We start from the raw sequence: 12,267 nt of genomic DNA, 5'->3' as shown, positions 1-12,267 counted from the left end.
GTTCAAGAATCATTCTAAAGTTACAGTAAATATCAAATTAGAACAAAGTGTCGGATATGATTTTGCTTCAAACTGATTTAGCGACTTTGAAACAGGAGGTCAAATGTAAATTAAAACCCATGAAATGCAAATTATGAGACATACCAATAGAGCTCTGACACTGAATATACTAAAGAAAGTTCAATTGGAAATACAGAAGGGTCAGGGTTGTAGTTGACGAAACGTATTCCACATGAAGGGGACAAGCCTCAACCACTGGTACGTCGATATTTCACAAGTCCTACTCTTCATGATATTTCAGAATTGTGCTATGTCTAATTAGGATTGATAGATTACAGTGTTGCAAAGATCCACATCCGCTTTTTATTTCGTACAGTATCAGGGCAATTACCCCCCCCCCCCCAACTGTCTCTCCCCCCCCCCCCCCCCCCAGCTGAATACTGGTTAGTGATATGGTTAGAGTAAGGACTAGGCTTAGGGTTAGGTTTAGGGTTGGGAGTTTCGGTTAAGGTTAGGATTAGGTTCAGGATTAAGATTAGGGTTAGGGTCAGGGGAAGGGTCGGGGTAATTGCACAGGGGTTAATTCCCCTAGACACTTGTATTTTCCCTATGACTGAAGCAGGTCAAGAAACACTGAAGTTAAGCCAGAAACACTGTAAGCAACCCTACATGAAATACAGAATACAAGAATAAGAAAATAGCTTTCAGAAATAAGTGGTGTACGTAAACGAAACGAGAATCAGCTTGCCTATTTAGCAACGATCTCCGCTGAACCCATTCTGACAGGTTAAAGAAAAAGTCCGAAAAAAACGTTATTTGTTGAACTCATAATGAGAGAAGGAAAAAGAGCACACGAGCATTAAATCTCTGTTTGCAGAGAATAAAATGAATTGTGAATTCCCTATGTGTGTGTTTTTTTCGTATGAATTACCTTTTCCTAGTCCAAAGTACAGCTTTTCCATCGAAAGATGGATCACCGTGTGTTTAAAATTCATGAAACCTCACGTCACTTTTGTAACTGGTGGTCCTTCTTACCATGTGTGCAGTTTTCTCCTTCCCAACCACTACTGCAGATACACGTGAAACCATTAACAGTCTCTCCTCGAAGACAGAGGCCGTCATTTTGGCATGGATTTGGCTGACATAGATCTACATTAGTTAAGAGAGTTTAGCATGTATTACAAGAACGAGACAAATTTAAAGAAATAAGATAGAAGTAGAACCGAATATGTTTGAAGACATATCGTGTCAACTTAAAATCAGCAATATTTTTTTTTCTGTGGTGATTAGTGTGAAAGAGTATGATAGAACAATGCGACAAAGTTTTGTATCATTTCTTAACGTTTATCCATTTACCAGCAAACATTATGTTAGGCCGTGAACTGTCCTTGTTTTGGAAAGGTATGTCAAATTCTCTCCTTAATATATAAAAATGTCACTATCACCTTATAGGGTATATCTTTCTTTTTTCTGTCCAAAAGTCTTCAAAATATATTGTTTGTATTGATGCAAACTCAAAGAGATAAAGACAGCAATGCTGGACAGACAAACTTGGAGTGCCATTGTGCATCGAGAACACCACTCGAATTAAGCAAGATTCAAATGTACTTGTACAAGCAGCAAAGTGGGACCTCCCTGGTCCAAGGTAGGTTAACAACTTTTAGAAATACCAAACAAAAAACAGCTTGCCTGTTTGACAGCGATCTCCTTGGTACCCAGGATGACACGAGCAGATGTAATGTCTGTTTCCAGACAATATGGATGAACAATTTCCTCTCGACAGACATAGGTTGTCGTTGAATTCACAAAATCCTTTGATGATAATCAATATTGACAATCAATGATGAGGAAGTTATTACTGAGAAAGCATGTTTGAAATTTCTATAGGGTCGAGCGTCACTGCTTTAGTTGTAATAACCTTTTTTCAAATGTCTTTCATATCGTTTTACATTTTTTCCTTCGATTATTCTTTTTGGGTAAAGGATATCCGATTGTTGACACCTTGTTGAAACCCTTTCAACCATTCCAAGGAGACAGGAGCTCATTTCAATCTCATAAAATCCAATATAGAACAGAATGAAGTAAGCATGGGTATAAGTCTTCGGATGTGATAACACATGCTGAGTCCACCTTGTCAAAGAACCCTGCTTCCAGGTAAACTGACTCCATCGTCCCCGGTCACAGTGCAAGATTGTAAATGCATCAATTATGGCGTTTAACCTCTCAACGATCTTTGGAACATCCTCCAGACACACCTGTTCATTCCACGTGTGTAATGAATATAATACAGTACATTGAATCAACTTGTTTTGTCGATGCGACTTGCCGACAGTAGATTATTATTATCATTATTATTTTTATTATTACCATCATCATTATTATTATTATTATTATTATTATTATTATTATTATTATTATTATTATTATTATTCATTGCTATTTTGGCTACTTAGTTTCGGTAGTAATTTATTGCAATGTGTCTTCAATTTGATGAGACCAGTTATTCGTACCGATAACAACTGAAAAGTTGCAGTTGGCTACGTTGCCAGCTGGGTCGACGGCCGTGTAAGTCACCGTGGTCCGTCCGATCGGGAACGTATCACCTGGCTGGTGGGTTGATGTCAGGGTAACATGTCCGGAGTTATCCGAGGCGGTTGGTTCTGTCCAAGTGGCCGTTGAAGAAGTGTTTATCACTCTAGACAGCAGACAACCCTCAATCACTGGTATCGTAATATCTACAGAAAGCAAAAAAAAAAAAAAGTGTTTCAAAATATATGAAAATCAATATAAAGCTACAATAGATTTTCAAATTTCATCAAAGCGTTGGATTGTCATTCTTCAGAAGAAATTGCAACTTTGCAACATGAGGTAAAGATTTAAAATAGGGATGAGATACCAGACAAAATAACATGAGATGCTTCAATAGAGCCAAAATACTAACACAAAAGCTGTAAATCAAAGCCTAAATAATATGCAAAGTTCAGTGATACAATCTATAGCGCTACCAATTAGGCCTCTATCACAGTAATCACACAGCAATCATAATTCAATTAAATTCAATTCAAACTTTATTCAAACTTTATAACATCTACACTCAAATGACGTCTTAACGGACAAGTTCACCTTCATATACATGTGGATTGAGTGAATGCAGCAATATTAGTGGAACACAACAATGAAAGTTTGAGGAAAATAAGACAATCCGTTCAAAAGCTATGATTTTTTTTTAAGTTTCTGGGCAGTCATTGCTGGATGAGAAGACTACTACAGTTTTCGATGTCACATGCGTAGAACGATATAAGGAAAATATAATGAGAATTTCATAAAATTTCATTTTTTTGAAGACTGTACACTTTCCCTCAAATTGTCACTGACGTATGTTCAAGCGTAATGATATTTCCCCTGCCTTTTGAAAGAGGCAATTCATTGCTCTTTTATTATGAAAGAAAAGTGAAAAGATGGTGAATTTTATTTTTATTTTCTTTATATCGTTCTGCACATGTGACATCACAAGCTGTAGTAGTCTTCTCATCCAGTAGTGCCTGCGCAGAAACTTCACAAAAATTCACAACGTTTGAACGGAGTGTCCGATTTCCTCAAACTTTCACGAATGTGTTCTATTGATATTGCTGCATTCTCTCAATTTACATGTTAACGAGGGTGAAGTTATTCTTTAATGTGTTAATCGGAAAGATGTCAACAATGTGAGCAAGCATAATAATAGGCCTTAAAGGGAAAATAAACCCCAAGAGCAATGTGGATTGAGTGAAAGCAGCAACATTAGTAGAACACATCAGTGAAAGTTTGAAGAAAATCGGACAATCGATGCAAAAGTTATGAATTTTTAAAGTTTTGATGTTGGAACCGCTGGGTGAGGAGACTACTAGAGGTTATGACGTATGAGTGGACAGCAATACCAAGAAAATATAAAGAAAATTCTGCAAAAATCCATATTTCATGAAAATTACAAATTCCATCAACTTGATATTGACACATGTTAAGGGTAGCAATTATTCCCCCTGCTTTCTGAAAGCGGTTGGTCCATTGCTCTTTCATGATTCTAGAAAAGTGAATTTTTGTTGAATTTCCTTTATATTTTCTTTGTATTGTTGTCCACTCATACGTCATATCCTCTAGTAGTCTCCTCACCAAGCGGTTCCAACACCAAAACTTAAAAAAATCATAACTTTTGCATCGATTGTCCGATTTTCCTCAAACTTTCACTGATGTGTTCTACTAAAATGTTGCTGCTTTCACTCAATCTACATTGTTCTTTGGGTTTACCTTCCCTTTAACACACCATACGGTAAAAATTCTTGTGCTGTTGGTACTCAGTTATCTGACGTTACTTTCTCGGCAGGCATTTTTTTTTTTTTGTAAATTCCTAGATATTAGTTTTAGAATTCCCTTGCATCTAGTTACAATAAAGCTTGTACAACCTAATAAAAGACTGAAGGCGATTTCACTAATCGTTGCCTACGATTTTTCGTTATTTTGACAGTGATTCTGCTGACAATAATCTGTGCAGAAGGATTGAGGACACACACACAATGAGGATATAAAAAGCAACGCTACAGAAGATAATGTCAAGTAATATTGTTACTTAAATTTGCTGTTGAATGACTTCTTTCTGAGTTATACACACTAAGAAAAAAAGGTTCAATAAGGGAGCTAGAAGGGTTCGAAGTCGCGAAAATGGGTGCAAACTACACGATTTGAGAAAATGGTGGAACTTTGCTTCTGATATGGTTCATTTTGGGTTCGATCTTGCCACGGTCATTGACGGTGCAATATTGCGCCCCAAACTAGTCTCAAAACAAAGGCCATCCTATGGTGTTGCTCGACACTAAAATGCAATATTACATATCCTTGTGCTGATATTATGAACATATATTTTTTGATATCAGGAAACATAAGTTTCTTTCATATTCTATAATCATTCATCGAGAGTATATTTTCAAATTAAGTTGAGTCCATGATGAAAGGGGTCTACTAAAAAACAAACAAACGTAGAATACCTGATTGCTTGTCTGGTATTGACCAATCACATTGTACACATAACCTAGGAGGTTTAACAGATGAAATTCCAACTGGCTGTAATTATTCAAATAGTCGTCAGATTTCTATTGCTGTACAAAACAATTCCACAGGTGCATTTGTGCCTTCGCTGATCGGGATTCGATCACGCCGTCTTGCTGAGCAATCTGAAGATTCATTTTGGACGTTAACATAATTTTGGCTATATTTTGCGGGTTTATCTATTAAATGAAATGAAATCATATACTTTAAGATAAAAACATATAAAACAAAAGTCAATTCTGAACAGAAATATTTTTGTGCAAAAGTGTTAATCAGAGCTGTTTCATGTGAAAGTGTTTAAACTGTACCCTGTGGAGAGCCGGTTTATTTCATCACATTTCCTTATGATTCTGACAATGCAAACTGATATGAATCTTCACATAGAATTCTTTATTAATAAATACATCAGATTACTTCCCAGGCATGCCTATTAGAGAAATGTTCGTTTTATTTCTTTCTTTTTTTGGGAGCAATTTCTATTTGTGTATCCCCGTGTCTTTAACATTCACCTAACCTATCTCTTATTGGTTGGGATGTCGAAACGTAATTACCGTTACAAAGACATATCTTCCTGTTTGTGGTTCATTCTTGCTAAGGAGCAATATTGAGCCCATAACTAATCTCAAAGAAAGACCTATATGATGTTGATCGACACTTGAATACAATATTGCATACCGTCGTGGTGCTACTACCATGTACATGTTTTTGTAAGACATCATAAAACTTGATGTTCTCCCATAATTTCATAATCATTCATCGGAGCATTTTTAAATGAAGTGGAGTCTTTGATGAAAGGGTCTGCGAACAAGCTAACGAAGAATATATGACTGCTCGTCTAGTATTGACCAATCAAAATGGAATATGTCACAGCATTCCCTGCATGCTTACTGCGCGATGATGGAGTCAAACCCTATACACGCTAAAGATTTTCGTTGCGACTCGATCTCGGAACAGAAAAAAAAGGCAATAGTTTTTCAAGACCCTCAAATCTGGAATTCCACCCACTCTGATGTGAAATGTAAGAAAACGGTACAAAGCTTTAAGAAAGCTTTCAAGCGTATTTTACTTGAAAGGTTTTCTGGAAGTTACCAATATCATTTTACGAATTTATAAGAAACTAGCAAGATAGGGTGTGTTTGTGAAAATGACATCTTGCGTATTGTTAATGTGCGCTGGTCCATGTGTATGCATGTGTGTTTGTGTGAGCGTGTGTGTGCGTGTGTGCCAATGTTTTCTCTGTATATAAGTATTTATTTTTCCGGGATTAGTTTTTTAATATGGCCAATTGCCTTCTCACTCACCCCTTCACTTGATATCTTTTGCTGTTTGTTTGCTTTGTTTGTTTGTTTGTCACATTGTCATTTTATACTTGTCATACCATTGTCACATTTTATGTATGCATATTTTATTAAGTGAAAATAAATGAAATGATAAAATAAATTCATTTAGAGAGCAAAATCGCGGATATATAGGGGTGAAAACTACACGATTTATTTTTAAGGGTTGATTTTTTCCCCTTTTTTCATGGATTCATGCACGGTAAAGCCTAAGGGTAAAATGCATGCACATGAAAAATGTAATCACATGTTTCCATGTGCTTGCAAACACCACATTTTAGAATGAATAAAGACTAGCTGTGATAGTGGAATTTCTCATGAATAAATAATAAAGCATTCAAACCCTGGCCATTGTTCAACACCATTGTCAGGGTGTTAACCACATACTCCCATACACACCCATTGACCCCTGTGCAAAGTGAAAGTTTTGTACAGAGGGTTGGAGATACAGCAAAATCTGTAACCTAACTGTCAAATTGATCATGGATTTCATGAAACTGATTTATGTTTTAAACCACATCCAACAAAATTGTACATTATACAACTATCACCCATGTCAATGACAGTGTTATCTGATATATAGTTACTGAATTATTAAGAATCAACAAAAGTTGAAAAAAAAATTTAAACGCCTATTAGTCCATAGAAAACATTCGATGCAAAATAATGACATGGATGTTTCCTAAGTGTCAATTCACGGACCCAGTCGTTTGGTCACTTGGTGTGGGCATGTTCATTCTTTTCTTGAACACGATTTATGAATCCAATGAAATGTGAGTCGTGGCAACTTATGTGCACATAAGTTGACTCCCAGATGGCTCATTGACAGCTCGTGCATGCGTGTTTGAGCTGAGCATCTATATAGCTCAAATTCCATTTCCAAAGCAGATCAGCTCTTCTGAGGCTTTTCGTAGCGGCTTACTGCAACTCTGACTTCAACATTATTTTGTCCACTTCATAATATCGAGACCCCGCAGATTGCTACTACGTGGAAAATGGTGAGTTAAAACATCATCATCGTAAAGCATGATTTGAAATATCCACAATGTTCTCTACCAAGGCCTTACTCTCGATATTACCCTTCATCAAACTTCTTGTATCTGTTATGTTTTTGGTTGTATAGCCATGTCCTATAATGTAGGCTTGTAGGCAGTAATATCAAAATGTTCGCTTTAGAGTTCTGTTAAAATTGGCTATTTTTATGCGTGCTGTTTTCTGTTTTATTTTGTTTTGTTTCGTAACCATTCTGCGGAATTAGATCAGCTTGAACGATAAAATGTCTTGCTAAAGACGTCATTTCAGATTCATTTATTGTTCATTTGGGAAATTCTTTTTGTTGGTATAATGGTCGTGCACATAGGAATATCTACATACATGCATAAACTTACATAATTATATTCATGTACACGTACACATTATAAATGATACAATTTTCACTACATATACACAATTATATAAGCATAATTTATACTCACTAGACAATGAACACATACATCATCACAAATTTCAAATAATTCTTTATATTTACCAATCAACAACAAAACAAAATAGTTAAGAAAACGTGAAATCGGATATTCTTATAGGAAGTGTATCTTTTACATAACCTTTACGCCCCCTCCCCCCCCCCCAACACACACATCCCTAAGGATAATACATGGCGTCGTGCCATACCACATTTGATTAATAACGAAAAAAAAAAGGAACGGAAGTTGATGAATAATTATTGATAAACTTATGGATAAATAGACCAGTGTACTAACTAAACGTATAATGGCAAACATTGCACGCTTATTTTTATGCTGGGATAATTCTCTGTAGTCAGGTAGTGTTAGTGGTGGACTTAAGTACACCCTGTATGCAGCAAGGCAGTGCATAAGAATTGAACTATACATTAAGCTGCCATGGAGAGAGTTATGTAGTCACATTTACATAAATCAGCTCTTCTGCAAAATTATTACACACGCATGAGCAGTGGCCTTGAGCTCATGACACTTGATTTTCCTTTTCAGGTATTCAAGCAAGATACAATATGAAGAAGTTGCGCGCATTCTCCTGATCACGTAAACTTCTATGCAATTCTGAAGGACAGAGTGATTCCCCAACAGAATATGTAAGTTTCATTAATGGATTGATCCGTAATATATGTATTTTCAGGTTATTGATTCATCTAGATTTTCAGCATGTGATATCCGCGAAATTATTAAAGTTTATTAATACACATGAACCCAGTTTTATCAGTTACTGTAACGTAGCCACCGTTAATTAGTGCAGGGTTGCGGAAAATTTGATAAGACTATATAGTGCAATTTTTGATACCATCTATAATCGAGAGATATGTTTCTCAAGTGGACCATTGCGATCATTCATTCTTGCCTTTTCCCTTCTACGTCTTCTCAGTTTTTTGGATTTTTTCCTGAAAACTCCATGATGGATTGTCACTCATACAGGCAGCATCTCTACCCCGCAAGAATCTTCAAATGCCCTTAATAGCCTTTTTTTTTCTTCTTTTTTTTTTCTTTTTTTTTTTGGGGGGGGGGGGTAATCTTCTTTTCTGTAACCAGTATTATTAAAGTAACGCAAAGCAATGTTATGAATAAGTAGAGGGGGGCTATATTTCCACTTTTTGTGTGTGTGTGGTAACAGGATTAGAGGTGCCAACCATAAAGGGCATCATTACACCCATTGCCATGGCCAGCACCCGGACCATCATCTGTGGCAAGCTCAGCAACGGCTGAATGGCTGAGGTCTATAAGTCTTACTCCTTTCCTAACTGTGTAAAATATACTCCAAACTGATGTTAAATTGGCATGTAATGATATGATGTTGTCTTACTTTGTTATTTTATGTTATGAAGACTTTGAGTTGGTCAGGAAAAATGTGGGAATATTTGAATATGCCCTATGTCATAAATGTATGCAGGCCTACATAAAAGGTGTGTATTTTCATCTCAGTCCAAATTCGCCACATTTTTTTTCAACATGACTTTACTCAGGCTATTCCACATCTATTTTTTTTTCAGCTCTAACTTAGTGATGTCTGCATGCTGTCTCCTAATCCCCGTCTGCCTGCAGAGGACATGGTGAATGTCTGTGACAAAGTAAGTGCTGCATTTTTTTTTTTAATGGGAGACGGGAATTCCATCTGCTTTGTGACTAGAAATATAAGAGGAATATTATCTTTGCAACATTATTATGTTTTACTTATATGACAAAGAGCTGAAATAAATCTATGCTACCGGATTTGTTTAGAAAACAATATCAAAGCTTAAAGGGATGGTATAGTATTGGTGGAGGTGAGGATTCGGGCTTTTAACTTTTTGTGATATAGCAAGAACCTACTTATGAAATAATACAGAGTATGCCATTCTAAGCGGAATTCTAAAGATTATTTGATGAAAATTGGTTTTGAAATGGATGAGGCATCCAAAAACAAAGTAAAACGCAGCGATCGTGATAAAAAGTGGGTCCTACATTATATTATTATTAATCTGTTTTGGATATCGCAACCATTTCAAAACCATTTCTCATTATCTCAGCAAAAGATGTCGACGACACCTGAAGTAGATCTCTACAAAAACTATACCAGTATACAATCAATTTATGATTTTCTGGTCAATGGTCATAGTTGCAACCTGTCAGTTTATGTAATCAACAAAACTGCGTAGTGTGAACGACCTATGTCCTTCGAAATTTTATTCAGTCATTATATATTCATGCCAAAATCTCTTTCAGAACCTGGCAGGACTAAATACCACAATCTTCACTGTGAATGCTGCGCACTAGTGACATCACTATTTGGCTGGATGGCTGTGAAATCTGCCCGAATTCCTGTACACAATCGTGTCTTCCTTCGCTACAATGTCTGCGGCCTTCTGTGCTCTGTGGCTTTGAGTATTCCAGACAAGGCAGAAACACTCGATGCATTGTTCAGCAGTACACGTACATATGTACATTGCAAGCCTTGATCTGAACTGGCAACTATCACGAAAAAAAAACCTACGGCATTTCATTAACAATATTGTTCGATAATTGTCTTAATATAGTTTACCAGCTTAAAGTTTTCATGGTGTATACTTTTACAAGGAATTGTCACCAGGGAAATGATGTTGTTCAGGTTGTCCCTCCGTTCGTACATCAGTCTGTAATCGATTATGGCAACGTTGTAACACGAAGGGAAATGAAACGAAAAGTACAAGTGGACAAGTTAATGCAAGGAGATTACTTTATAGCAGTTGAACACATCGTGACAAATTGAGGAATATCGGAAAATCCGCTGAAGAGCTATATATACACATATATTTAGAGTTTCAGTGCCGCCATTACGAGATGAGAAAGCTACATCTTTGACGTAAACCATGGACAATCATGTAAAGATATGTTAAGAAAATAGGCATAGTTTCACGTTTCTAGCATTACAAAAGGAGCACTTGATTTACTTCTTCCAGAAAGGGGGGGGGTAATATTACCCTTAACATTATGGCAACGACAAATAAGTGGAGGCAATTTGTACTTTTCATTTAGAATCAGATTGTATGGAATTCCCTTGATATTTTCTTCATATTAGTTTCCATACATGAAAGTGACACTGAAACTTTAAGAAATGCATAACTTCCATTGGATCATACGATTTTCCATGTTCACTTATGTGTTCTTATGATATTGCTCCAATCGACGGGTACATTTGGGTTTCATTCCCCTTAAAGGGGAAGGCTAGTAACTGATCAGTGGGAATCAGTGGAAATGCTGGGAGATGATTGTGGCAATCCTTATGGGATTCATTCAAGAGTTCATTGTATATCTATTGTTGTGTGAAAATGATATGCTTCAGAACGGTCTCATATTCAAGTAATGTGCAGATTAATGCTCCGTCACTGACCAGGGACGCTAACCTGGAAGCATTAAACTGCACATTACTTGAATATGAGACCATTCTGAAGCAAATCATTTTCACACAACAATAGATATACAATGAACTCTTAAATGAATCCCATAAGGATTGCCACAATCATCTCCCAGCATTTCCACTGATTCCCACTGATCAGTTACTAGCCTTCCCCTTTAAAGTACTGTTTGAGGTATCCAAATGAAACTTTGCATGTAGTGGGTACGATTGGACGAAGTTACTTCTACCACCTTGTGGGTGCCAGCGTTCAAGGTCAAATATTGTAGGTCATTGTCAAATTCTACAATGCCATTTCGTTTTGTTGTTGTTGTTATTTTAAAGATCGAAAGAAGAGAGAGAGAGAGAGAAATGGGGCCCTATACAAATAATTTGCCCCAGACAGCACTTACAACATAAAACAAACATTGCAGATCTTAAAGAGATATAAACAAGAATATTAAATGCATACCAAGTCTCCTCGAGGGAGCTCATATCGTCTCCACGAGGGAGCTCATATTGTCTCCACAAAGGAGCTCATAAAGTTTCCACGAGGGAGCTCATATTGTCTCCATAAAGGAGCTCATTACGTCTCCACGAGGGAGCTCATATGATATTGATGAATACCTCATATTCTTCAGACAAACTCAAATAACTACACAATACACGCGCGCGTGTACCGCACACTAACTCATCCACGTGCACACACTCAACCACATACACACACCTTCAACCACGCACAGACACATCCATATCATGGTTCAACCCAATAATAATGTACAGTATTTAAATAGAGCACACACACAATGATATGTTTTTTACAAAATAGATAAAATTACTATAACTGTACCATTGTTTCGAAAGAAAGAAGAAGAAGAAAAAAATATATATATACAGTGTTTATATCAAGGAGCTCTAAGGCGTTGATACAAAAAAAAAATATTTGCATATACAGAAAAATATTTGCAGTGTT

At 36.5% G+C, this 12,267-nt stretch overlaps 1 protein-coding gene across 1 annotated transcript in view; it reads right to left on the bottom strand.

Moving 5' to 3' along the window:
- Nucleotides 1–12,267, bottom strand: part of LOC140236667 (uncharacterized) — an 89,395-nt gene that overhangs the window by 32,997 nt on the left and 44,131 nt on the right. Inside the window, exons 19-21 of the mRNA XM_072316591.1 lie at nt 2,511–2,735; nt 1,690–1,812; nt 1,036–1,149 (exon numbers count right to left, since the gene is read on the bottom strand). Of these exons, the coding sequence (XP_072172692.1) occupies nt 1,036–1,149; nt 1,690–1,812; nt 2,511–2,735 (462 nt within the window). The remainder of the gene's footprint in view (nt 1–1,035; nt 1,150–1,689; nt 1,813–2,510; nt 2,736–12,267) is intronic.

This window comes from Diadema setosum, chromosome 13, assembly GCF_964275005.1.
Source record: "Diadema setosum chromosome 13, eeDiaSeto1, whole genome shotgun sequence".
NCBI classification, from domain to species: Eukaryota; Metazoa; Echinodermata; class Echinoidea; order Diadematoida; family Diadematidae; genus Diadema; species Diadema setosum.
This window is presented reverse-complemented; position numbering and strand designations above follow the sequence as displayed.